The following is a 25798-nucleotide window of genomic DNA, read 5'->3' on the forward strand; positions in this document are numbered from 1 at the left end:
TTTCTTTCTCATTCACCTAGACTCTGTCGCTTATAAAAGAGACCCATGAGCGACTAAAGAGAGGGGAGCAAAGATTCTCTGCACGTACATCAAATTCACGTGAGATTGGCGTGAAGAGGAAAAACGGTGAGAAAGGTTGAAGGTTTCCCCCCGAGGCCGATTTTTGCTGCTGTTCGGCACCTTTGCCTGCTGGGTCGTAGGTCTTTTACTGCTGTTCAACACCTCTACTTATCAACCGAAGATCCCTTGTTGCTGTTCGGTGCTTCCGATTGCTATTCAAGGTCCAAAATCGCTGCTGTCCACACTGGTTTCAGCTGCTGTCCAAGCCTTTTTCCGTTGCTGTCTGGTGTCCTTCGAGCTAGATTTTAGCATTTGAAGTCCTTGTGCATTGGTGTTGGATACTTTGTCGTTTAAGGCTGATTTCATCACTGGTGCTCAATTTAGTCGCTATTAGGTTAAAAAACAATGCAGTTTTTTGGGTGTTATTGCTAATGGTTCAGTGCAGATTTTGCTAGTCCTTTGAGACCGATTGTCACTTTTTTTGGCGCAATATCTCCACTGTTCGGTGTTGTTTAAGGTGCTAAATAGCTGTTGTGATTTCACTTTGCTAATCCTAATCGTGCGTACGAATTTCCCTAGCCGTTCGGTCCATCGCTTGAAGCTTGGTGTGCAATTTGCGGAAAGTACAAATTTTGCAAGAAAAGGTAAATTTCCTATCTTGAACTTTGATATATTCACTTGCTTATTTTGTGATTTATTGCATATCTTGATCGCATTGCATCAAAGTGGATATCTTTTCAAAATGCAGGTAGATTAGGAAAATTTTCTTTCCTAATCCGCAACTTGTCACACGATCGAGAACGTCCATCTTTAGGATTATTGATGGAATACTCGATTAGGCAAGGATTTGGGTTCAATCATTAATCATAGGATTACGAATTAAAGATTGACTCAAATATTCACCAAATATTTCAAAACTTGATTGATATATCCACTTTCTTGATTGCATTGATTGACATATTCACTTACCTAATTTGATTTGGATTGTATGTAATTTCAAAAATTCTAAAAAAAATTGCATTCATTCACCTTCCATATTCGAAAATTGCATATTTCAAAAAATAGCATCATGTAGATAATTGCATATCTAATATTTTTCGTAAATAATTAGATTAGATTTCATTTTAGGATAGAAATTGCATGTTTAAATAGAATTTTATGCCTAAAATAATCTATCTTAATATATTAGGGTTTAGGTCAATTTAATCTCTAAAATATGTAAGATAAATATTGTTTTGGCATAGTTCTATTTTAGGAAATTAATTCATCCGAAAATATAAAAAAAAAATCATTCATCCATGCCACGTCATCCTTGTCACGTCATCCTTGTCATGTCATACATGCCACGTCATCCATGTCATCTTTGCCATGTCATTATTTCTTGCCATGTCATATTAGGTTGCATTTTAGCTTATATTGCGTAGTAGAATTGCCTGTCTAGGTTTTAATTAATTTACATGTCACGTAATTAATTTAATTAAACCATGGTCTCACTTGTATATTAATTTAATTTGCATGTCATCTTGTTTAGTCTTGCATTTAATTCATAACACGGCATTGCATATAGCATAGTTTTTCATGCATTCATATAAAAAAAATCGAAAATAAAAGAACTATCTTGTGTGACGCATACTCCCTTAATTATATTAACTTCTGGATGTTCATTAATTGATTGTGCACCCGCATGATAACCTTTGTTAGTGACTTAGGTTAAAATCAATTAATGTTGCCTTCTCAAATGATTTTTCATAAAATAAAATGGTACCGAAAGGGCACTAGAGTAATCCGGCGCAATGAAGTCCCGAACTCTTAATCTCTAGTTCGTAGGAATAAAATAGTTCTCCCGCTATTTTATTTAGGTTTCTAATCGACCTACCATAAATGATTAATGACGGCTCTAAAATTAAAATACATTGCATATTAATCGATTGAACCTTAAGTTGCGATTTGGTATGGACTTGGGAGAGTCCGAGTTAGGTTAGTTAAATAATTAATCTGATAATCCATTAGCCTGGAAATTTTCGAATTTTTTAGGTCACTACAAGAACATAACCAATGTAAAATGTTCTTTTACACTTGCAAAGGGGAAAGAAAAATATCCATCATTTAACAAAATTAATACAAGCAACAAAATTAAATCTCGAATTCGTGTTAGCATCTTAAGTTTGCTTTGTGTAGAGATTTCCTTATGCTGCCAAAATCTAGGTAGAAAGTATAAATCCATGATTTTGTAGGCGGATAACCATTAGATTCTGGATCAAGTGATGCTTATCGGTGTGCAATCAAAATCAAACCAGATAGATAAAATTTTGTCCTATAATCCAAGAGCACAGTTTCAAACATCCGGAAAATACTGACATGAATATCCACGTATAATTTTCGTGTAATCTTTTAAAATTCGGATCCGGCGGGAAAGTAAAATAAGTTACTTTGACTTTGGATAAGTCGTTGACGTTGAAAATAAGTGGTGTATTGGTCTCCTTGCTCTCGAGAGACCACGTGCATCACGGAATAATATATATATTTTTCTTTTCTAGGTCCTACTGTTGGTTTGATGAATTTAAAAAAAAAATATTAGTAAACATATATTGAGATCCCTTTTTCGCTCCGCTTAGCCCTATTATATTAAAAACAACTGCTTTGATCATTCTATAATATGACAGATGATTATTTTAGCAAACTCTGTTAATAAAACATATGAAGGTCCTTTGGTGAAAGAGAATCTTGTCAGACATTAAATAGTAACTATGTCATTTTAATTTTAATCTTATGGTAAGTGGAACTTCAACACCATGGTCATGCATCAAACTAAGAACGCTCTCTTTCAATCCCATCGATCACGCATATTCCATTATCTCTTTCTTGGGGGGAAAAAATATTCAATGCATTGTTTCAAATTGGAAATCGCATCGAATGCTCATAGTCCATTATTGTAAAAACTTGTACTTTCATTGCAAATTTTGAAAATAAAAATTATTATCTAAATTCAAAATTATAGGAGGTGGAAAGTTAAAAAATGAGATTTACCCCAAAAAGGCTTGACTAAAGTGCATGACTTTGCTCATTATGATATATTAAATGTACATTAGAATAACCGAAAAAAGTCCTAAACCTATTACAATTACGTCAATTCATACCTAATTTTTTTTTTGCCAATTTAATAATAAACTTCTTGCATTTGTGTCAATTCAAAAAATAATATTAAAATATCATAAAAATTGTCACATCAATGCCACATCAGCGATTTCTGGCTAAAATTGGCCGAATGGATTGAATTATCATAAATGTAAAGGTTTATGAGTGATTGAAAAAAAAAAGTTTAGAACTAAATTGACACAATTGCAATAGATTTACGACTTTTTTAGTAATTTATCCTTAATTGTACGAAAATAACATCTTTCATATTTGTAGAGTATGTTTATGAGAGCATTGTATGTTTGTCATAGGAATGGTGACACAAATGGTTCATAAATTTTGGCCAAAAGTGCAATGTGGTATCTAAACTTTAGCTCAATGTTCGATATAGTTTCTGAACTTTTGATTTTTTCAATGTGGTCCCTGAATTTTTTGTATATGTTACATATATATTCAATATTGCCCTTCCATTAATTCAAGTTCGGAGACAACATTTAACATATTCATATAATCCATGAACTAAATTGATTATGTACCAAAAGCTCATGGACCACATTGAACAAATTCAAAATTCAGGGACGACACTACATGTTGGGCTTAAGTTTATCTGTAGAAGAATTATGGGACAACATTACACATTTTGTTAAAGTTCATAAATCATTTGTGTCATTTGCCCTCTATCCTATGATCTTTCCCTCGTTCAAAGAGTTTAAAAAGCTAAATGCTTCCTCGAATTAACAATTAAGCTCATGTAAAACAATTCACAAGCATCTGACAATGGCAAGTAAAACGCTTTCTTTTTACCGTAAATGTCTACCATTAATTAAGCATATGAAGATTCTTTAATTATCTCGAATCTTTTCAGATATCATGAGTGACTATCTTATTTTAGTTTTAATCTTATAGTAAGTGGAGCTTTAACACTATGGTCATTGGTCATGCATCAAACCAAGAGGACTCTCTCTAGAGTCACGAGCCAAACTGCCAAATTCGTGATAAATTACTCAATCACATATAACTAAATCTAACATTAAATTATGTGCCCAAACGAATTTATACTCTTAAGTGTTTTAACTCGATCACATCGATTATGGATATTACATTGTTTCATTTTCGGGGCGATGCGCACAAAAAAGCTCATGCACGATTTCCAATTAGGAATTGCGGCGATTGTGCATATTACATTAATGGAAAGACAAATACAAACATCTGAATAGTGCAATCAAAAGGAAAAAAAATGGCTATGAATTTTGTCGCTTTCGGTCCTAATTTTGTCACCTTCGGCATAGGTTGTCTTGCTTAATCATGTCAAGTTTAATTTTCAGGCGATGCATGAAAATGAATATTTTTATTTTTCATTGCCTTCGTTCGTTTGTTTTGAATTGGAATATGATTATGACTATTTCCTTACTATGTTTTGTGAAGACTAGAATATAAAATTCGAACATAGAAAGCAATGAAATCCATCAAAAAGTCATCTCGGCATTGATCCCACTCCAATGTAGATGCCCGGCTGCGGTAAAAGTCGTAAGAAAAAATTACAAGATTTCCTTTTTGGGCCCAATGGACTGAAAAACTTCCAGCCCATATTGTTTTAGGCCCAACGAGCAGGAGAATTTTTATGTTTGTTGTATTAGAGACGACCAAATACTAGGCTTTTCGCCTTGGGCCATAACCAAAGGTGAGCAAATGCTAATTTTGCCGATGAAAATTGTTGGAAAAGTTATAAACCTATTGCACGACCACTAATTCAGTTCTAAACTTTTCATCCGTGTAGTTCTAAAATATTTTGTGACCAATTTTCAATGTGGACCATTCGGTCAGTTTCTACCAAAAATTGCTGACACATGCGCCGATCATCCTAAGTACCACTATTGGAGATCTAACACATCCGACTCCACTCAAAATGATGTCATTTTTTGAGATCTGTCCTTTTCTTTTCGTTTCTTTTCTTTCTTTCTTTTTCCTAACTTCCTGGATTTCCGACCGGAGATGCAGGCGATGGTGTCGCCATCCTCACCGGCCACAGGTGAGGGGGTCATAGCCCTCTCCCAAAACTGGGCGAGGGCGCGTATGCCCTCACTTGTGACCAGCAAGGGTGCCCAATCATTATCGAGGCCTCAATGACCTCGTCAGCAAGAAATTTGGGAAGATGAAGAAAAAAAAGAAAAGAATGGCTAGAAAAATTACTTCTTTTCCAAAACGACATCATTTTAAGTCTCATCGAACAAATCAAATCGTTGATCATGTTATGTAGGACGGTAATCACTAATTGGACCGCATGTAAGAAATTTTGGGCTAAAAACAGTCGGATGACTACATTAGAAGATCTTTAAAAATTTCAGACTGCAATGACCAAATTGAAAAATTCATGACCGAATTGACGGTCATACAATAAATTTAAAACTTTTTGGACAATTCTTCCAATTTTGTCACCTCAGGTCACACCCAAAGGCAACAGAAACACTGTTTTCCTCGCTTTAAACGTACCCCAAAGCAATGAAATTGTATCTTTTGTTGCCGTAGGTCGAAATTTTTTCCTCTATCTCATGTTTATCGCCATAGGTTCAAATTTGTCCAAACTTTGATTGAATCACTGGTGACAAAGTGCAAATTTTATCACTTAAGTTTGACTTAACCGACGAAACTCTGATTTTGTCGCCTTAGGGTTTTGTTGTTGTTGCTGCTGTTGCCGCCGCCTATGGGTCGATTTAAGGCAAAAGTTAATTTTCTGCTTTCAAGGTGTTTTTCTAGTAGTGAATGCACGGTTCATATCTTAACAAGTTTCATGAAATAGGAGACATTCAATACAATATCATCTGCAAACCAATCATAAGGTATGTATTCTATAATACTGTATCATCTATACTAATTTTAATATATAACAATCCTTTTTACATGAATTTATTACAATTCATGCAACAATATGCTCTGAAGAAATGCAAATCTGTAAGGTAAATCTTGAGTCATCTCGGGTCATGTTTCTCTCACCAGATTACTTTCAAGGAGATGCATGTTCTTTTACGGTGGTAATGGTTGGTGTAAACCTCCCTTCAGGACATGGAATCTTTACGGTCGTTACCTCCATTGCAATGTCAAAGGACCCAGATGCTGTTGAGGGACAGCGCGGATTTACGATCCACATTCCTCAAGTGAAAGAAGCTTCTTGAACGACATCCGCGAGACCAGCACGTACGCATTTTTACTAGACCGCCAACATCGTAAGAATTGACAAGAGTGGTAAAAGCACAAGGCTTTTCACATATTTGCCTGTTCATAATGAAAGCATTATGGTCAAGTGCAGCAACTATGCGGAAATTTCTAAGTGTTACTGATTTCAAACACCAGAGTTGCCAAAACAAGATTTTGATCTGAAGTTTTTGCTTCATTGCATCCAGTTTAGGGATGCCATTGTTGTACTGTAAATGCTTGTCTTGCCATGGAACAAGGCGTGCCCCCATGCGTACACTACAAGCTTGAACATCTCAATTAACCAAATTTAATCCCTCCAAATGCATCTGCATACTATAGCACTACGAAAGATGACGAATTATCTACCAGCCTTCCATATCCTAATCATAGTCCGCTTGCATCTACTGTCCAGATTTGACAAAGGGTATGAGCTTACGTACGAGATTTGATGGAAATACACAGAATACTGATCAATGTTTATGTTTAAATACTTCAATCTTTATGAAACTAATTTCAGATCATCATCAACTATACCAATTGATAGTTGTCCCACAAGAAAACGTATGCAGATTACAGGTGGAAAGTGGCTAGTAGTTAATGGGAAAAAGATTGGCTTACCACTTTGATCTGATGTCGCTGCTGGCAGCGCAGGAATTTTGACAGCTAGAATTCAAGAAATGACAAGTCAGAGGGGCCAAAAAACGAAAAAGTCATTAGCGAGAAACAAAAGAGTTGTATCTCATTAGAAACATACTTTTATTGCACAATGAAGTTTGAAACTGGTTAGTCAACGGCCACGGAGCAGGAATGTTGTCATTCAGATCACACAAGAAGCCGACCCCAGAAAAGTTGTCGAATGTGGCATCCGAAGGCAAACTAGGTAGGAGGCATCCGGACACTGGGAAGAGTTTGAGCATGATGAGTTTAAGTTCAATGTGTCGATAGAGTACAACTAAGCGGAATCAAGCAAAAGGTGATAAAGCTTCTACACCAATTACTCGGGCACATGAGTATTTAATATGATACTCAACCCTCAGATGTCCCACAATTGTCGGGCTCGTCATAAGTAAGAGCATAATTCCTAGATCTGAACACCGGCCCTCGTCGCTATGTGAAAGAAAATATAGTCATGAACTGATAAAGTCAAAAAGTAATGCGCATATTACCTATATTTGCCACTGTAGTTGCCGATCCCCAAGATCATTCGACAAATAGAGCAAACGTTAGTATTGTGTTCGAGTAATGAGATAGAAGCATGCTGGGATAATGAAAAGACAGGAGAAGCAAAGTCAACCTTGAACAGAGAAGTCCTTGAGAGTAATATGACACAGGCTATAAACATTCCTAGAGATATTCATTCTCCGTAATTTCACTCCCATCGACATAGCGCAATCCACCGCTTGCAGGTTGGTGACAAAGCTCTGCTTTTGTAAGTGGGAGACATAGCTTTCCATCGCGCTGCAGCATGCTGTCTGGTTGCTTATGCTGTTGGCACAGCTTTTCGCAACATGTTTCATGTTGGGAAAAACCAGAGGACAAACTGAAAGAAGAAAAGCATGATCAGGAGTAGAAAAGTAGAGAAATCGCTGCATTTTTCTCGAAAGTACAATAAACGAGAAAAAAAGTAAAATCTCTGCTCAAAATCCCACCAAGGCCATCACTGAGTCAATCGTGACATTTTCTTCTGTTATCAGTGTCACAATCGACATGGTGGTGTCGTAGAACTTCTGGGGTTATATGCACCTACCATGTGCACTGGAACTCCAGACACTCAAACTTATGTACAACCATGTTCTGAAACAAGTGTACACGTGCATATGAGCTATGGTGGCACTCGAACTCACATTGGTTAACTTTGCAACTTGATAGTCCTCTGAGAACTTTCTTCGCCTGAGATGTATCGAGTTTGCTTGCCAACCACCTGAGTACGATGTTTCTACAATCATCGATCCTGGCTGAATGATCCATCACAATATGCTGCTCATTCAGGCTTAAGAGATCATCAGAAGCTTTTAAAGCAATTTTAGTTGCAGCCTCCAATATAGCATTTTGACAGACTTGTTCGCAGCATTCTTTCACGAGATCAACCTTCTTGCAAGCGGCAAGAAGCTTTGAAGATTCTACTGTGTTCTCGAATGTGAAAACATCTTTCACCGGGCAAGAAGCTTCAGTTAGATTTGATGGGCGAATCGTGCATATCTGATTCAGGTTATTTCCAGCACCCTGGCTTGCCAAAATTTGGTCCATATCAGAGAGGCAATGTTTGGCCAGGCTTCCGTTCAAAGCGAGAAGATTCGTGGTTTTACTGGATTGTCCGATGAGAATTGTAAGTGTTGCCTCATATTGGGGGCAGCATATCACGTGCGCTACATAAGGTGCAAAAACAGCCCAGCAATCAATGGCGGTCATGCTCGTCAAGTTTTCAGCCGCAGAGAAGTTTAATGTACAGAGTCCTGCGACAAGAGCATAACACAAGGTAGCATTCAGGACATCAAAGGCAAAGCTCAGATGAATTCGAGAAACAAAATATGGGCAAAATATGTACCTGATAATTTGGGCACAGTAATGTTGGTAAAGGGAGCTAACGGTGAAGGTGCAAGAAGAGGAAGGAGGGGCTGAGGAGACCCAGTTGGGGATATCTCAGGAAAAATAGCATCCACTCTCTTGTCTGCAAATGTGCGGTCGTTCAATTTGCTGCAACTACATTTATGCAGAACTGCAGAAAAATTTAACAATAATGTGAAGTAAATGGAAACACCATCAAAGTAACTTGATAGGCATTCACAGCAATCAAAATAGATAGGAAAGAACAAAATTTAAACAACCGTTCCCTAAATTATAAAGAAGTTCACAAACTTTGAGGACTAAACAAAGACAGTGAGCATATGCAGAAGCACGTAGTCACAGATGCAAGCTTTGCTGATCATTTGGCTGCAGAGCTCTGTCTTTTATGCTGAATTTCTTCTTGTTCTTCTGCTAATTCTAGTGTACTCAATGGATTTTGCTGATGATTCTGATGTTCTGGTTTGGATCATTTCTCATTGGCAGTTTCACGATTTTCAAACTCAACATGCTACAAAGAAAAGCTTGAATCCAAAAACAAGTGACTGCTTAAGATGCGATCCGTTGGGGATCGCAACTGAAGGATATCATAAGAGGGAGCACAAAGTGCCAGCTTATAGATACCTAGTCGGACTCATTTTGATAAAAAAATTAAGCCCTTGACATACGAGCCAATCAGTTTCTATTATTGACTCCAGTTTTTTGACATTGGACTTTCGTAAGCGGTGCACTTAACACTATCAAGGCATCAACCATTGATATCTCAGCTACTAGACGTGCTTCAAGTTACAGTATTAGTTGCAACCAAAAGGGATACGTTGTTGCATCAAAATGTGCTGACCTGCAATTCACCATTCAAATGTAGTTCTTACGACCAGGTAATCTGAAAGAGAAGCACTAGAACTGCCCAATTCATAAATGATGCCATACTATCCTGAGCTTTCAATACTATTTTAATGTGCTCGCTAGTAATTTGCTCAATTAATACTAACTTAAACAACTTTGAACGAGCCCCTACACATGCTAAAGATCAAACAGCCAATGAACATCAACTCTGAGCTCAAGATAACAACCCTGAGAACCTCACAAACAGTTAACACATATGATCAGAATGCCAACCAACTCCAGATAAATTCTTGAGATGCAAATCACGACCCAGATAACAATCCAAAGACGATGCAAAATGCAAAACAGAACCCAGCATACACCAAAGCAGAATAGGAGGATCACTCACAATGAAACAGCAAGAAAGCCTCGAAAAACACAATCTTGAGACCAGGAGACATCCTTCCTCCCCTGCCCTTTACTCCATTTGAATTTTTCCCCTTTCTTGCTCCTCAAAAAGAAGCTGCGGCCTCGGTCACAAGAAAGTGCAAAGGAACAGGAAGGAAAACAAAGGGCGCAGAGTGTAAAGCGGTGCTGTCAAGAAACATTAATCATAGCCGAATTCAGGAGGATTGGTATGGTGGGTGTGCGAAGTCAAAGAGAGAGAGAAGAAAGAGAAGGGTTCATGGGAGAGGAAAAGAGCAAAGCTTGCGCCTGAGTCTGTGCGCAGGAGTGAGCGAGGACTAGCCATGAATGCGGGTGCTAAAGAGCCGTGGGGACAGAGGCAGCAATTTCTTCTTTTTCTCCCCATAGCTGTCTCCGTTTTTGAGAATTAAACAGACCCCACAAGTGCAAATCATAAAAAATTAGGACCGAAACCGAAGGGAAACCAAAATCAAGATCAGAACGACAGTACTACTATACTAAATACTACAACCTCTTACATTAAAGCCATCAATTGCCTTCAGCTTTCTGTACCCCAGTCATCGAGTAAGCGTGACAGGTGTGAGGGTCCCCCTCTCTTAACCACCAAAAACTAAAAAGCAGCGAAAGGAAAAAAGGCGGTACTCGGGAGGGACCCTCTTGCTCATAACAAAAGTACAGCCTAGTATGAACTGAAATTATTGCGCAAACTTGTTCTATTAATGGCACAAGTTCATAACTTTGTGATTTTCAATACGCAAAGCAATAATTTTTTAACAGCAATGGAGCCCTTGCGAGATAAATAAACTCCCGATCCATCAGTCCATAAGGTTTGTCATATAGTTCTATTAATGGCACAAGTTCATAACTTTGTGTCATCTGCTTAATCGCAAATGAGTCCATAAGGTTTGTCATATAGTTGTATTTGATCAATTTATTTAAATGAACTTACCAGACTTAAATTAGATGAAGCAAGATCTACAAGTACGCTAATTTCTCAGTGATCTCCGATCCTTAACTCCATTATTAAAGATTCCTACGTTACACTGACCATCACACCTTAAAGAAGGGAGACTTTGATATCATCAACTCGTTTTATGGTCACACAATATCAGCCATCATAACATAGTTCCGCAACAATGTATTCTAATGAATAAAATTTAATCGCGTTTCACGAAATAATGGGACTCGCGTTACATCAGGCTTCAAAGAATGCAAACATGTGTTTGTAATTTGCTTTTCGTGATTTCGTCAAACGGACCAATCGTAAAAATAAGTCTATATATTCTTTTTCTTACTAGACAGCGTTTTTTTATTTTTATTCATAATCAAAGAACTCGACATAATTTGCATATTATTGCTTTTCCTTGATAATGTTCCTCGACCAGCAAGATAAATTATCATATCTACACCGTTTCTTGCGGTGTGGGGGATGAAACAAGTGCATATATTTTATTCACGTGCTTGAAAAAAGACTGACCGTGCGAAGGTGGGGGCGGGGGTTTTTGTAATGTGGTGGCGGCAGTTGGTGGTTCCACCATAAATCGGTGGTGGTCACGGTGGTTGCATGGCTTCATTAATGGGCCTGTTTTCTGGGGCATTAAAGTCAGTACCAACCAAAAAATTATGTGTCGGTTCCTCCTTCTGGGCCACATCAACCCTAGAATTTTTTTTTTTTAAAAACCCTAGAATAAAGATGAACATCGTGACATCATGGCCAGAATTATGACGTGGACACTGGTCAAGTAATTGAATATGGCCAGGCCAGGTCAAGTCAAGCCTATCTAGTTGCGGGCTTGGCCCATGAACCTTTACTTGTGTAGCAGACCAACTTGAAATGGTGTTAATGGGCCTCTCGGTACTGAATTCTACTGATCACCAAGCCCATTGTAGAGCTCGAACCATAGAAGAACTCTAGTTTCTGGAGAAAATAAACGATTTGAAAAGTATTTTCATGAAAATGATTGCTTGTACCGTCTGAAATAATTAATCAATTGAAAAATTTTCATCATCGATAATAATTTAATATCAAAACATTTTCGTGGACGATATCAATATTTTCTTCCTATTCATTATTTGCAAGCGATACAGGCTATTATTTTCTTAAAAGTGTTTTCCAAATGGTTCATTTTCCGCAAAATAAACGAAGCCTTCGTTTCAATTTTTGTGAACAACGTTAGGAAAACTAGATCGGTGTATAAAATGGTTAACCAAATTTTAATAGTACAAATTTGGTCTATCAAATGATGTGTGGTGGTCGAATGTCACTTGGATATTCAAACTTGGAATATTGATCGGGGCGACGCTATTTTCACCCCTATTTTGGATAAGGCACTCCTTTTTTTTAATTAAATGACCGAAATACCCTCCTTTCTCTTGTCAATTTATATTTCTTTTCTTTTATCAAGCTAACAAAAAAAAAACACTACCTTTATTACCATAATCTTTCTTATTAGTTTCTCTGTACAAATGCTACATTATACTCAACAAGATATCATCTTATCATGCACCATGTTATTACTTTGCCAGTTGAAAGTAGTTAAATTTAACTTATGGTTTCATATTTTTACTCATAAAAGCAACATAAAATATTAGAGTTTTCCATATATGACGGCTTACAAGCATATAATTATTTGGCTATTTTTGGTCATAAACTTTGAGACTATATTTCGCGTTCAAGATTAAAATTCAATCTAATTATCTAGTTGATCTTGATCAATAACGTCGCTTTACAAATTGATTTTCTAACTCAAATTGGTAACATTCAAGAAAGTAAAGTTCGTACGCAAAATAATGAAATAATGATTAGACCTCATTTTCCTTTCCCCTCCCTCCCAAAGAAAAACAAGGAAAATCCCAAAAAAATCCATCCACAAACTACATCGTCCGCTCACCTTCTAACAACCACTCGATTACAAAATATGAATATATCTACGTAGACAGCAAACATAAGAAATGTCGAAGTCAAAACAAATCAAGAAAAGCCCGTGCTATTAGTTGACCTCTGGAATGCTCTTCAATGCCGGCCTCCACGGCTGGTGGTGCTTCTCGGCGGAGCAGCGGTGGCTGCTGCCGCCGGCGCTCGCATCGATTAACAGACTCTCCACCACGTCCTGAGGAGAAAGCTTCCGCATGTCCACCTTCTTCACCAACTCCTGGAGCTCCTTCTTCGTGATCTTTATCTTCACCCGCTCTCTCCTGCCATGCGAAGAAGCCGAACCGCACAGCGTCGCCGTGTCTCCTCGCAATAAAGCTTCTCGCTCTTCCTCCTCCGTGCCCGTCGCCAATAACGACTCCCAATCGTCGCCAGCCCACATTGTCGGTGACGACGTCGATTCGTGCACGCAGCAGTTTCCCATTGTCGCTGCCCTTCTTGTGCCTTGCAATTACTGGTTTGCGCTCTTGCTTTTGAAAGTATAAGAAGTTTCGAAGCATATAAACAAGTTTTTGTGTTGTATGTTTGCCCAACACACGCATATATAGTTGTTGTTCTTGAAAGTCAACAGATGAGAGGGAGCTATGACAGGGTGACACGTGTAGGGGGATTACCTGGCCCATGTGATATACTACTTGGTTTAGCTGGCCAAACCATATGACACTGCATGTGGAACCCATTTAGGAACACAAGTTAAAACATTTCCGTAATGCTTACATGGTTATACATTACTAAAACAAATTGCTTATATCCCAAGAAAAGTAGCAAACCTAGTTTATATCCCAAGTAATATGCTTATATTAAGTGCTTTTACATCAATTTTAAAAGTGACGATAGTATACGTCACAAATCACCAAAGCAAAAGAGAAATTTACACAAGCGGCATGCGGCATTGGTTCGAGAGAACGGGTAGCTACAACCCTCAAGTCAAGAGTGAATAATGCTGCTCGTGTATAATTTTTTTTCAAATAGTTCACTCGTCGCGAAATAAATGGAGTTTAAATATAAAACGAGAACTCGGTTGATGCATAGCCTGCCACTACACGTGGGATAAAATTATTGTCAAAAGTGGCTTTCAAAAACCCTAAAAATGAAAGGTAAAACAAAAAGGAGTAATGAAAGAAAAAGAAGAAGAAGAAGAAGATCCAGAGAGAATGTGAATGGGACAGAAGGATGGCATCTTCCCCAATTAATCAAAAGAGATTAAAGTTTGCTTTGCTTGCACCGCCACATATAGTCTATAGTCCTCTTCTCTGTGCACGTCATTGACTTATATTCGAGAAGGAAACAAAAAAACATTAGGTGACGTGTCCACGGAACAATTTCCCGACGTCCACGTGTCAGCTTCTTGCGCTGTGAGAAAGATTACTAAAAAAGAGTGTGCGTAAGTTTGAAAATTAGGAAAAGAGGAAAATGGTATATTATATTAAATTATCTAGAAACCTGACAATCTTGTAAACCTGGAAGATCACCGATCTATAGAGCAATAGAGGATTTAATCTCTCTACTGCTTTTGAAAATTATCTGGAAACCTGACAATCTTGAAAATGATATATTATGTTTTGCTTTCTTAAGTTTTATTATCTTTATCTATGGTAGGAATATTAAATTGCATGGCACGTACCGAGCAATCTGTCATGTAATACACATTTCTAGGTACAAGTTTAGTGCACGTAGCATTACTCTATTTCCAATAGATTCAAATGGTTTAGTAACTTAGTTTGCAGTGTTAAGGGTGGAAGATTAAAAATTTAAAACCATGTTAATCTTGATATAGATTTAAGTATCTCCCCCACTAACAACAGATAAGATTAAATATTTAAATTAAAGTATCCCCCAAGTTTCCTTTCGCTTCCTATTTGAAATAAACAGCTTTGCTTCCGTTTTTCAGAAAACAAACCTTGTTTTAAGTATGTTAACTGATGTGAGATGCCATTTGGTATTCAACTTGAAACCTCAACACGAGAACTTATAATTGTTTTAGGAAAAAAAAAAAAAAGCCTAGACGATGTAAAGTGGTAACGGGATGAAAAGTGATTAAAGTAGCTGGTAGGGGTGAGAAAAAAATCGGGATCCACACAACATATCGTACCCAATTGGTTGATTTTGGATGGTAACAGGCGGGTACCAGTCCGATTCTCGGTTCTAGTTTTCTGGAACCTACAGGTACTTGTTCGGTACATGGTTTTAGGTGGGAACCATCCAACCGGATCAACTGGACCGGACCAATTTTCTAGAGTCATATTTTCTTGCATGAATGACATACACCACCTCTAATCAATCAATAGATTCTTATTTGCTGGTCTTCACAACGTTAATGGAAGAATAAATCGAGTCACTCGTTAAATGCGCAATCCTACTCCTTCATAGAAGGACAGATGGTACAGAGCTTGGTAAGGATTTTTTTCACTGTAGGAGCATATCATAAGCAAGTGAGCAGAGGAGATTAACATCCATTGTTTAGCCCATGCTTAAATCGGGACGTTGAGAACGATAGGGGTGTCAACGGTTCTGTTTGGTTCGGGTTTTTAGGAAAAGAAAACCAAACCGAACCGAAGCGATAGGTCAAGTAATTAAACCGAACCGAATTGTTATTCGAATCGAATACAAACCGAACCTAAAATTCGGTTCGATGCGGTACGGTTCGGTTCGAATTTTCGATTTTCTTCTTCTTTTAGATCCGAAGCAAAGACCGAATTCAACAATGATTGCAATAAGGTTCAAGTTCAACTTGAACGCACTACGTCGTTCCACGATGACGTACGGCCCTTCTTTCGCATGCTAGGCGCCGGAAACCGCGTCTACCGAGACAACGAGAAGCTACGTGTCGGTAGGGAGATCAGTGCCGAGCTCATGTAGGCGCTCGACGTGTCCAAGATCTATGTGCCCATCTTCTCTAGGGACTATGAGTCGAGCTCGTGGTACCTCCGCGAAGTCACGCCCATGGTGGACTGCGCGGCGAGGTCGAAGGGGAATAAGGGGATCTTGCCGGTGTTCTACGACACGTCGCCTTCAGATGTGAAGCTTTGGATTGGGCCGTAAAAGCGAAGTCTGAAATTTTTAAAGATAATAGGACAGCGGAGAGAATAGAGAAAGAGGAGAGAGAAGATTAAATGTCAGAGTGATAAATGTCGAACCGAGAAGAAAACGTGGAGGACAGCAGAGAGAGGAGAGAGAAGTTAAACGTTAGAGTGAGAAGAAAATGTTGAGGTCGTGGGAAGATCAAATTTCGGGTGAAATGTTATACCGAACCGAATCGAAGTAAAATAAATCGAACCGAAAGAAAAAATCTGTTATTTTTTCATTATCCGAATAAAAAACTGAACCGAATAAAAAATGCGTGAAATTTCAGTTCGGTTCGGTTCGGTTTCAATTTCGATTCGATTTTTCTGTTCGGTTTTGACACTCCTAGAAAGCGATATAATTTCTGATTTCCAGCTACGAATTCTTTCGACTAGGAGAATTTCTTGGCCAATTTTGAGAAGTTGTCCACCTTTCAACTGCCCTTTTGAACGTTCGCGTCCTTTACCATCAACGGATTCTCTCATTTGCAAGTGTTGTTTTCCCTCATAACAAAAATGACCGCGCCAAATTCACAAGTATCGTCCATGAGATACTAGTAGATTTAGTCCCTTTCCATACTATGATCTTCATTGGTATCACCGCCTAAGATCTCGGTGAGGGCGTAGGGCCCTCCCCAATCCAAGCTAGGGAGTTACGGCCCTCGTCGGCCAACAGGTGAGGGTGTCAACCCTCCCTCGGGTTCTGGGCGAGGGCCCGACCCCCTCGTCGGCCCCCTGTTGAAAAAAAAATTAAAGGGAAGATAATAAAAAGGAAAAAAAGTAATAAAAATTCAAAAATAAAATAAAATAAAATAAACAAGTTGTCCACATCAACATCAGCCATGCCACATATGATGATCGGCATCCAAGTTAGCGATTTCTTGCAAAAATTGACCGGATGAATTACATTGACAAATCATCAAAAACTTTAGGATTAAATTTGTGCAATTAAAAGGTTTATGATTGAATTGACACCATCGCAAGAAGCTTGGGATTTTTTTTTTTTTTTTTGTGCTTTCCCCAATATTCACCTGCACGAACTTATTCCTTAATCATAAAGTAAACCCCTTATTGTGACTTTCCAAAAAAGCATATTGGCAACATAACTAAAGTGAATATTTCAGATTCTCATTAAAAGTGACACATTCTAGCTTGGTGTTGTTTAATTTTGCGATCCATGGCCCATTGGATTCAAATTTGCACGTAAATCATGCCGAAGAAAGGGCAAACCCGACCAACAAGCTCTTGATTAAGAACAAGTGAAGAGTAACCAATATTTCTACCAACCAATCAAGATGTTTCTTTCGACCAAAAATAAAATAAAATCAAGGTCTATTGTGGCGCTTAATTTGAATATTAGCAGCACAAAAACCCAATTAAAACATTACTCTTGTTGAATTTATCATGGTCCGACAGCATTTGTTTGTTCATTTTGTAGATGTAATTTTGGCAGATTGGCAATATGTTTTATTCCGAATTTTTTTTTCATTTCTAATCAAGCAGAATAATAGTTGTTATTGTGAAATTTTTCCTACTTTATTTCAGTAAAACAATGATTATCTTCTTAAAAATTCTAGATCCATTTGAAGTTACTATCCTAGTGAGATTTCAGAGAAAAAAAAAACATGGCGGTGCCCTTGACGGATATCTGAAAGTACTTTGAAACGAAGTATTTGAATCACACTTATCACCCTCATTAGCAGAAGATAAGACTGAAGATTGAAAGGAAATTATCCCACAAATATAATTCCCTTTCCTACTCGGAAAACGCTGAACAAGAATATCTCTGCGTCCCCTAAGAAAAAACTCTGGCTACAAAGTTTCTTCTCGTCCATCCATCAGGTTTGCCCCTCTCTCTGTCTCTCACTCTCAATGTGATTTGAGTTACTGTTTCTGCTTTCTTTTCTCGGTTAAATCGTTCGTTGACGGATGATCACACGAAGCGAAAATCACTGCACGTTTGGCTTTTGTAGAACGAATGTGACGATCCTCTGCCACGTTTTCTTCGTTTTCTCCGTCCAAATCGTTGATTAATTGGTATCATGTCATCATACCTATTGTGACAGTAGTGAAAGTTTAAAAAGCAGGCATGATGTATCAATTTGACAGTCATCAGTAGCTTGTTATCAGCATCGCTTCCTAAGTTATGGATGTTGACGGTTTGCTGTTCTTTTTTCTTTTCTGCCTGAAGCTGATATTGGTAATCGGTCTCGCCGATATTCCTACTACCGGTACTTATGGAAAACTCGCGCTGCGTTGCATGGCTTTCACGAGTTTGGACTCAGTTGACTGGCCCGTCCCCTACTCGAGGGGACGGTGGTTTCGAAAGCCTACCTGATGAGGTCGTGACCGATATCCTCAGCCGCCTACAAGCCGATCAAGTGGTTAAATTGCGAAGCGTGTGTAGAAGATGGTGTGCCTTAACTGCTGCTCCTAATTTTGCCCAACGCCATCTCGAGAAAGCCGCTCCATTGATTGTCTTCCAAGCATTTTATTGGACGTATCATCGGCGTGACGGGTTCCATTTGTTCTATGTCGACACCTGCTCCAAGAGAAAGAAGAAGCTAATTGGCAAGATAAGCTCCACGAGAATTCTACACATGTCATCGACGACCCAGAGACATCTTAAACTTTGTGGTTCCTGCAACGGTTTGCTTATATTCCAGCGTGGTACTCCTGATAAATACGATTTCGAGAAGGTGGCTCCCTTTACTTATTACATCTGCAACCCTATCATACAAGAGCTAATCACCGTGAGAGCAGGAGGCAAGGTCTTTGGCTTCTTTTTCCACTCTCTTGCAAATGAGTATCAACTGCTTAGATTCAATCAATCTAGCGATGATCAGTTTCGATTTGGTATAGGCAGCTTAGGGCCAATGATGTGGAGGGAAGTAGGGCCGTTTCCGTATCGCCCTCGTGAACTAAACGCTCCTCCGGTCGTTAATGGATGTCTCCACTGGATGGCGATCGGACCGTGCTCACATTCCATCATGCTTTTCAGAATAGAGGATGGCGAGTTTCGTTTCATGCCTCATCCGGGCAAATTGAATCAATCATGTGAGGGACATGAAAACATGCACTTGTTGTCGTCGAAGGGTCGGTTATACGCCTACCGGACGTACGCCAAAGTCTTGGGCATATGGGTTTTGGAGGATGCTGCGAGCTGGCGCTGGGTTAAAAAGTTCAACGTCCATCTTGAACGGGATCTCAAGCAGTTTCCTAGGAGCTATCAGGGATTTTTCGAAACGAAGCTTTGGGATGTATGGAATGATCAATTGTTGTTGATGTTGCCTGGAAAGGGTTTGTTGAGGTATCAACGGCAATCGAAACGAATCATGAAAGTTCAATCTGGACGTCTGAAGAAGGGTTTTAAAATGATCAGTGCCGAGTATACGGGGAGCCTCGTGTCATTGAGCGGCTACTGTGAAAGGTAAGGAATGTACATGATTGACTGGTCAACGAGGATCAAACTAATTGCAGTCTTTATTAGATGATCATGTTTTATTTATCCTGCTGGACGAGTTGGGATTTGACACTATCTTATTAGCTGTGATTATGTTTGCTTTATGGCCTTTCTCATTTGCATATTAATCTAAACCATTTGAGCTATTTTCCCATATGTGACAAGTGATGTCAACTAGTTGAGCTGTTTTGTGGTATTCATGGAAAGCTTCTAATTCGGATTTGTTTGTCCTGTAAGGTTTTATCATTTATAGACCGGTTTTATGCGAATGTATTCCTTTCACTCTCATGGTCACGTTTCTTCTTCCTATTTCTTCCACTACCACTTGCCCTTCTCTATTTTTAATAGCACTAATTAACATGGGTCTTGCTATTTGGAAGTGGACGGTCAAATGCCGGCCACAAATGCTGTTGTGGCTGGCTATTAACATCTTGAGTTTTGTCATTTGAGACCATTGGGCATCTTCGGATATTTCCTTATATACAAAAAGCAAAAGCCCTTGCATAAGGGATCCGGATCCGATTTGGATCGCCTAATATTGAGATTTCCATGACATGCGTGACATTACTCAAATCATGCCGTCCAAATGAAAATAGACGGCCTAATTTGAGCCACGTTATGTGTTGAAAAGAAAAGAAAAAATGTGGGTGGGAATTTTTTTGAGGTTTGAAAAATTTTGAATCCCAAACGTGGCTCCATCCGGATCACCTAACATTGGAATTTCTGTGACATGCGTAACATTACTCAAATCAATCCTGTATTTCAAGCCGCGCGCAAACTCTCAAAACAAAGCCCAAAACGTAACCAACGAACGCTAAGCTCACTTACCGCCATTAGCTGCTACCAAAACCTTTAGCGGCCGCCGCCGTGCACATTGTCGCGATGGCGGTCATTGCTGGGTGATGAAATAGGCGATGGTTTGCGGAGAAATTGAAAATTTTAAGTGGGGCAATTTGGTATTTTTCAGTGATGAGATTTAGTTAGAAAATGATAAGTAGTTTCAAAAGCAAAGGAAGATAAGTGGTCATGAGATGGAAAAACGAGGATGGCTTTTATCGGCAGTTTCCCTTTCCACCAAAAGCATTTGATGCTACATAAAAGTATATTCAAGGTAATATTTGCATACCTACTGATGCGGAACAAGGCTAGAGATGCACGAGTTCAGGCGCAAAATAGCGAAGAATGAAGCGAAATCAAAACGCACGAGACAAAAAACCCAAAACAAGAAAAACCACGGAAAGAGATAGGGAGGGGTTTCACTATTTTAAAAAAAAAGGGAAAGGGTTAGAATGTGGAGGCAAAGGTTACAATATATTATTCAACATATCCCTTTTATAACCGCATTGTATAAAAATCCTAAAACAAAAGTGCACGATCTAAAATATCATCACCACTAATTTAAAAGCCATAAACTCAACATTAATAAATAGAATTGAAATACGCAAAATCTCAAACTATGTACGTATTTTTTTTCCTTTTTTCTAACAAGGGAAAACCAATAAGGTTTGTGCTCGGTCGGTAAGGAATGTATAAACGTACAGCCGTAAACAACCAAGCAAGTCGTCTGAAATCGGTGGAAGAGGCCTATAAATACACGTCTCGTGTACTAGTTTGTGTGTATAGAAATTACGTCTAAAGGCCTATAAATAACTAATATTTTTTTGAGATTTCTGGATTTAGTTGTAATAATAAGAATGACAAGAACAGTAACAATGATAATAATAATAATAATAATCACTCCAGCGAGAATTATAGAGAAAATACATGGCGGTGCCTTGACGGTATCTACTATCTAGGGTGGCTTAATTAATAACTAGAGTTGTCGAGAGACTAAATCGAGAGACATGCCACATGGCTCATCTAGATTGGTCCGCAATTAAAATACTTTTCTTGGTAATTTAAAGTTAAGCACAAATTTGTCCTCGAACAGAATTGATTATGTGTCTCAACGGCCCATATAAGCTTTTCTTCTTCGGCCCCAACCAACCCATGTAGGCCCTCTTGGGCCGGCCCAGAACTGATATTTTTGCCGAAAATATGTATATCTATATGCGCATGCGCGTACATAAAGAAGTTCTAAAATTTATCACAAAAGTACAATTAAGTCCCTAAAACTTGTACAAAAATGTAATCAAGTCCTAAGACTTATCAAGTTGATGAAATCAAGTCCCTCTGTTAGCTTTGTCTAATCTGATTAACTAAAAATACTTACCTGCCTTGTTTAATCATTTCTCTCTCCTAGGTGGCATTTGCTTAAGTGACTTGGTCCACATATGCAAAACCGCACCATTTTGTATTTACTTCTCCAAAAACGGCATCGTCTCCGTCGTAACCGAATTGAACGTCTAACTGAGTTTGTCCCAAATCGTTTGAACCTAAATTAGACCTCATCACCGAATTGAACGCTGTCCTTGAGAACCACGGCGGTAAAAGGTTTTTCCAGATGGCTCTTCTGGACTGGTTCGCAATTATAATGCTTTTCTTCATATTTTAAGCAAACAGAATTGATCATGTGTCTTAACGCCCCAAAGTACACAAAGCATACAGGTTTTCCTCACCTTCTGGCACTCATGTGCTTAATTGCATGGCAACGATACCGATCCGAAAATGTGATTCTAATTAGAATTGATTTTTTTCTAATTATGTTCCCTGGATGAGTTTTAGATAATCGAAATGTGTTTGGTAACTGCACAAAATTTCTATTTTAGGTCGAGGAAAAGTTATGAGAGAACTAAAAAAGAAAGCAACATATGGGACTTCACACTGTTTTTGTATTTATGAAAAGTGATTCTTTTTTTTCAGAATCAACTTTTTTCTTATTCTTGTTTTTGCTCCAAAATTGTTTCCGGAAACAAAATCAGAATCGGAACAGTTTACGTTACTAAATATGTTTCTCATCATTTTTTGTTTCAGAGAACAAAATCACAGAATCAGAATAGTTGCCATGCAGAAAGGAAGACTCAACAGATGCTGATCGAAGGAAAAAGTGCAGTAGAAATCTTAAAACATTCATTCAGGCCAAATCCATTTGTATCTCATTGTCAAACATTTCTTTTGTTTGGTCCAAATTGTCATACAATTATTCAAGCCAAACCCACTAGATTTTCACCATAGCAGAAGAGACTTCCTGTCTGCAAATGGACTCAAACGAATTGATCTAGCTTGGCCCTTATAAATGCAAATTCCTTATCTGTTGAACTGACGACAAGTATCAGAGGAATTGTCGATTTAGTGTTATATATGAAGTTCTTATCTTATGAAATCTTGTGTGGGTACATAGTCCAAATCAGACGAACCTAAATTCACAGTATGCTTCTGTTCATAGGAAGGAAGACAAAATGCATGTACAAAGTCAAAGAGAACTGATCTCCATGATACTTGAATCTTCCTAACCTTTCGAAATCTCATGTTGGGAGGTGCACTCTGATCTTTTGAAGGTAAATCAGTTCCCTGCTACCAGTCAGTTTCTGGTCTAAGCGACACTACTGTCCGGACGAAGCTAAAATTTGTGGTTTTGTTGCACGATGATTCAGGATTCATACCAAGACAGCGGTGATCGTTTGGCAAAATTACCTGTGCATCATATTTCATTCCATGGTACAAAGTAAACACGACACAGCACTTGACATAATAACATCAATACTCCAAACAACAGCACTATACTTTCACAGATAGCATAGCAAGGAAGTCCTGCAAATTGTCTAGGATAGGCATGGAACAATTCCTGCTCTGAAAAACACAAGCTCAGTCACAAACTTTGTCAACTCAAAAAGTTGAGTCGGAAGACCGAATGAAACTGAGAACCAATTCTTCTCAACAGGGATAGCATAACCGGTAGAACACAGCATACTTCTCACTCTTCACGTGTTCAGAAACATTATTACTGTGGTTGTTTTACAGAGTAACAAGCAAACCCTGCATATCTTCTGCTTTTATAGAATTTCAGCCACTGTAGATTCACATATAAGGTACTCAGAGAACTGACATGGTATGGCATCCTCATCAGACGCGGTCTGGGCGCATGACCACGGAGGCGGAAGATCCTCTCCTTGCGACCAATTTCCTGACGTGGCGTATCGCCTTCAGTGTCAGGCGTATTGTGTGCCCCAGCCCCAGGAGAAGCAGCACCATCAGACCAATCCACGCTGATATTCCAAGTACGAGTATGTAGGCGTGCGAATTCCGTGGGTCACCGGGCACAATGGCTGGTATTGAGAGAGAATAGGTGAGCGCTGTGGATATGATAGCGATCCAAATGATCACCATCAGAACCCACATGAAGAACCTACGCTTCAAAGGGAGGCCGCTCACTAGTAATAGGATGATGCTGAGGGATGCAAGAAAGCCTGTTGTGTTAACCGCCATGAAAACGAAGTACCCTGACGGATTATTGCTGGCCATGATGGAAAATCCTGCTTCGTGTGAATTTGTCAGATTGTCTTTTGGGTTGGTGTCTTGCCAAAAACCACCTGGAGGGTTGACACCAACTTGGAATGCCATTGTTGCAGTTAAAGATGCTACAACCATCAGTGCATTCTTCTTCCTATCGAGCCAATCATATTGCTTATGGAGATTCTCCTTCCAACCTTTTTGCTGCACGGGAAATGATATATTCTGATCATTAGCATTCGGGCGTGAGGCCCTCAGCATCCCGGGTTCGATTTCACTCCTAGAGATATGCGTTCCAGGTTCTCCATTCTGTGCTAAAAGCTTATGTGCCGTGAGACCATCCGCTTCCCGAGAGTTAACTTCTGCTGTGGTACAAGACGTCAAGAAACTTACTATCTGCATAACAGGTGAATGAATGGATATGTCAAAGGACTATGGGAAGGTCAACACGAGATTAAACCGATGGGCTGGTGGAGATCGGAAATTGAAGACTATAATAGGTGCTTTATATTATAAAGATAGACTCGCGCACTTCTACTTACCTCAGTTTGCCTATCTGCAGCAGCAAGGTGCAGTACGGTGTCGCCATCGTCGTTCTTCAAATTAACGAACTCATCATCTCCAACAGACTCCACCAAAAGCTTCAGAGCTTCCACATTATTATGCTTCACGCATAAATGCAGTATAGTCTCACCATGTTCCATCCTCTGACGAGCTGCATCGGGACGCTCTCGAACCAGTTCCTTTAGAGCATCGACTCGGCCTTTAACCGCTGCAATGTGAAGAGGGTTCCTACCATATTTGTCACGAGCATAGCATACATCGGCATTAACAGTCAACAATTTCTTCACTACTCCAAGGTGACCTTTAGCTGTCGCGAGGTGCAGGGGCGAAAACTTCTGAGAATCCAGCTCTCCTGCGAGCTCGGGCTTTCGATCCAGAATCTCGCCGACAAATTTCTCATGACCAAGCATTGCTGCTACATGGAGTGGAGTCTCATTGTAAGACCACACCAGACATCTGTCGAGAATCAGCGGATCGTCTCTGAGCAGATCGAGCAAAGAAGCTGCATCTCCTTCTGCTGCTGCTTTGTAAAGCCTCCTGTCCATCGTTGCTCCTCAAGCTCCGTAACGAATCCGGGGTGGGGTTCACAATTGCATCTCCTTCAGCTGCTGCTTTGAACATCAACATCCTTCCAGGAACCTTCGTGGGGAATTCTTCAAGATTCGCTGCGCAGGTCATCGGTCCAGCTAAAAGCAAAAACGTGTGGGGACACGTCCATTCTTAGTGAGAAATCTGAGCCTTTCGTACTCCCCAGTCCCCACGATGGTAAAGCCACATCCCATCACCCTTTTTCCTTTTAGGGTATACAGAAATTAATAGCTTGCACTCCGTCATATAAAATTCATATAAAAAAGAAAAGATATGTTGACCTAGTTTTTACTTGGGGTACTATCTTTAAAAAAAAAAAAAAATTACACTTCATTGGATTGTTAACAACTTAACATGTTGATGGTTTTTATTACATGGCTGTCTCGAAGCACACATGTCACATGTTCAATAGTAAATGAGTAATAAAACCCCCAAAAAAGAAAACGATTTTGGACAATTTTCGCTTTGCGTTGGCGCTGTTCCAATTTTCGCTTCATTAGTCGCTTAATGTACTTGGTCGTGTCCGTCAAGTTGGCTTGCAAAAGCTTGAGCCCGATCAACCCTAGTTGCTCAAGATCCGCCTCGTGGCTCTTCGGGTCT

General features: G+C 39.0%; 4 protein-coding genes across 6 annotated transcripts; 1 reads left to right on the top strand and 3 right to left on the bottom strand.

Annotated features, from left to right (window-relative positions):
• Positions 1–6010: 6010 nt before the first annotated feature.
• On the bottom strand, positions 6011–10704 carry LOC115742977 (uncharacterized GPI-anchored protein At1g61900-like). Of its 3 annotated transcripts, XM_030677550.2 has the most exons (8): positions 10184–10701; positions 8933–9103; positions 8232–8840; positions 7682–7927; positions 7554–7565; positions 7142–7285; positions 6990–7050; positions 6011–6466 (listed from the first exon to the last, which is right to left on the bottom strand). In XM_030677550.2, exons 1-8 carry the CDS (start codon positions 10233–10235, stop codon positions 6454–6456), a joined length of 1308 nt encoding a protein of 435 aa, XP_030533410.1. In that variant the 5' UTR covers positions 10236–10701; the 3' UTR covers positions 6011–6453. The 3 variants fall into 3 exon arrangements, with proteins under 3 accessions (XP_030533410.1, XP_030533408.1, XP_048141321.1); XM_030677548.2 differs by lacking the exon at positions 6011–6466 and having other exon boundaries at positions 6483–7050; positions 10184–10704; XM_048285364.1 differs by lacking the exons at positions 6011–6466; positions 6990–7050 and having other exon boundaries at positions 7554–7581; positions 10184–10704.
• Positions 10705–13190: 2486 nt separating this feature from the next.
• Positions 13191–13556, bottom strand: LOC115742884. The gene has a single exon (XM_030677405.1). The coding sequence runs from the start codon at positions 13554–13556 to the stop codon at positions 13191–13193; it is 366 nt and encodes a 121-aa protein (XP_030533265.1).
• Positions 13557–18431: 4875 nt separating this feature from the next.
• LOC115742885 (F-box protein At3g07870-like) lies at positions 18432–19628 on the top strand. Its single transcript, XM_030677406.1, has one exon. It carries the CDS (start codon positions 18432–18434, stop codon positions 19626–19628), a length of 1197 nt encoding a protein of 398 aa, XP_030533266.1.
• A 3686-nt stretch (positions 19629–23314) lies between these two features.
• On the bottom strand, positions 23315–25155 carry LOC115742886 (ankyrin repeat-containing protein BDA1-like). The gene is made up of 3 exons (XM_048284829.1): positions 24589–25155; positions 23542–23720; positions 23315–23381 (listed from the first exon to the last, which is right to left on the bottom strand). The coding sequence occupies exons 1-3, from the start codon at positions 25153–25155 to the stop codon at positions 23315–23317; spliced, it is 813 nt and encodes a 270-aa protein (XP_048140786.1).
• Positions 25156–25798: the final 643 nt, after the last annotated feature.

The sequence above is a fragment of the Rhodamnia argentea genome, chromosome 9, assembly GCF_020921035.1.
Source record: "Rhodamnia argentea isolate NSW1041297 chromosome 9, ASM2092103v1, whole genome shotgun sequence".
Taxonomy (NCBI): domain Eukaryota; kingdom Viridiplantae; phylum Streptophyta; class Magnoliopsida; order Myrtales; family Myrtaceae; genus Rhodamnia; species Rhodamnia argentea.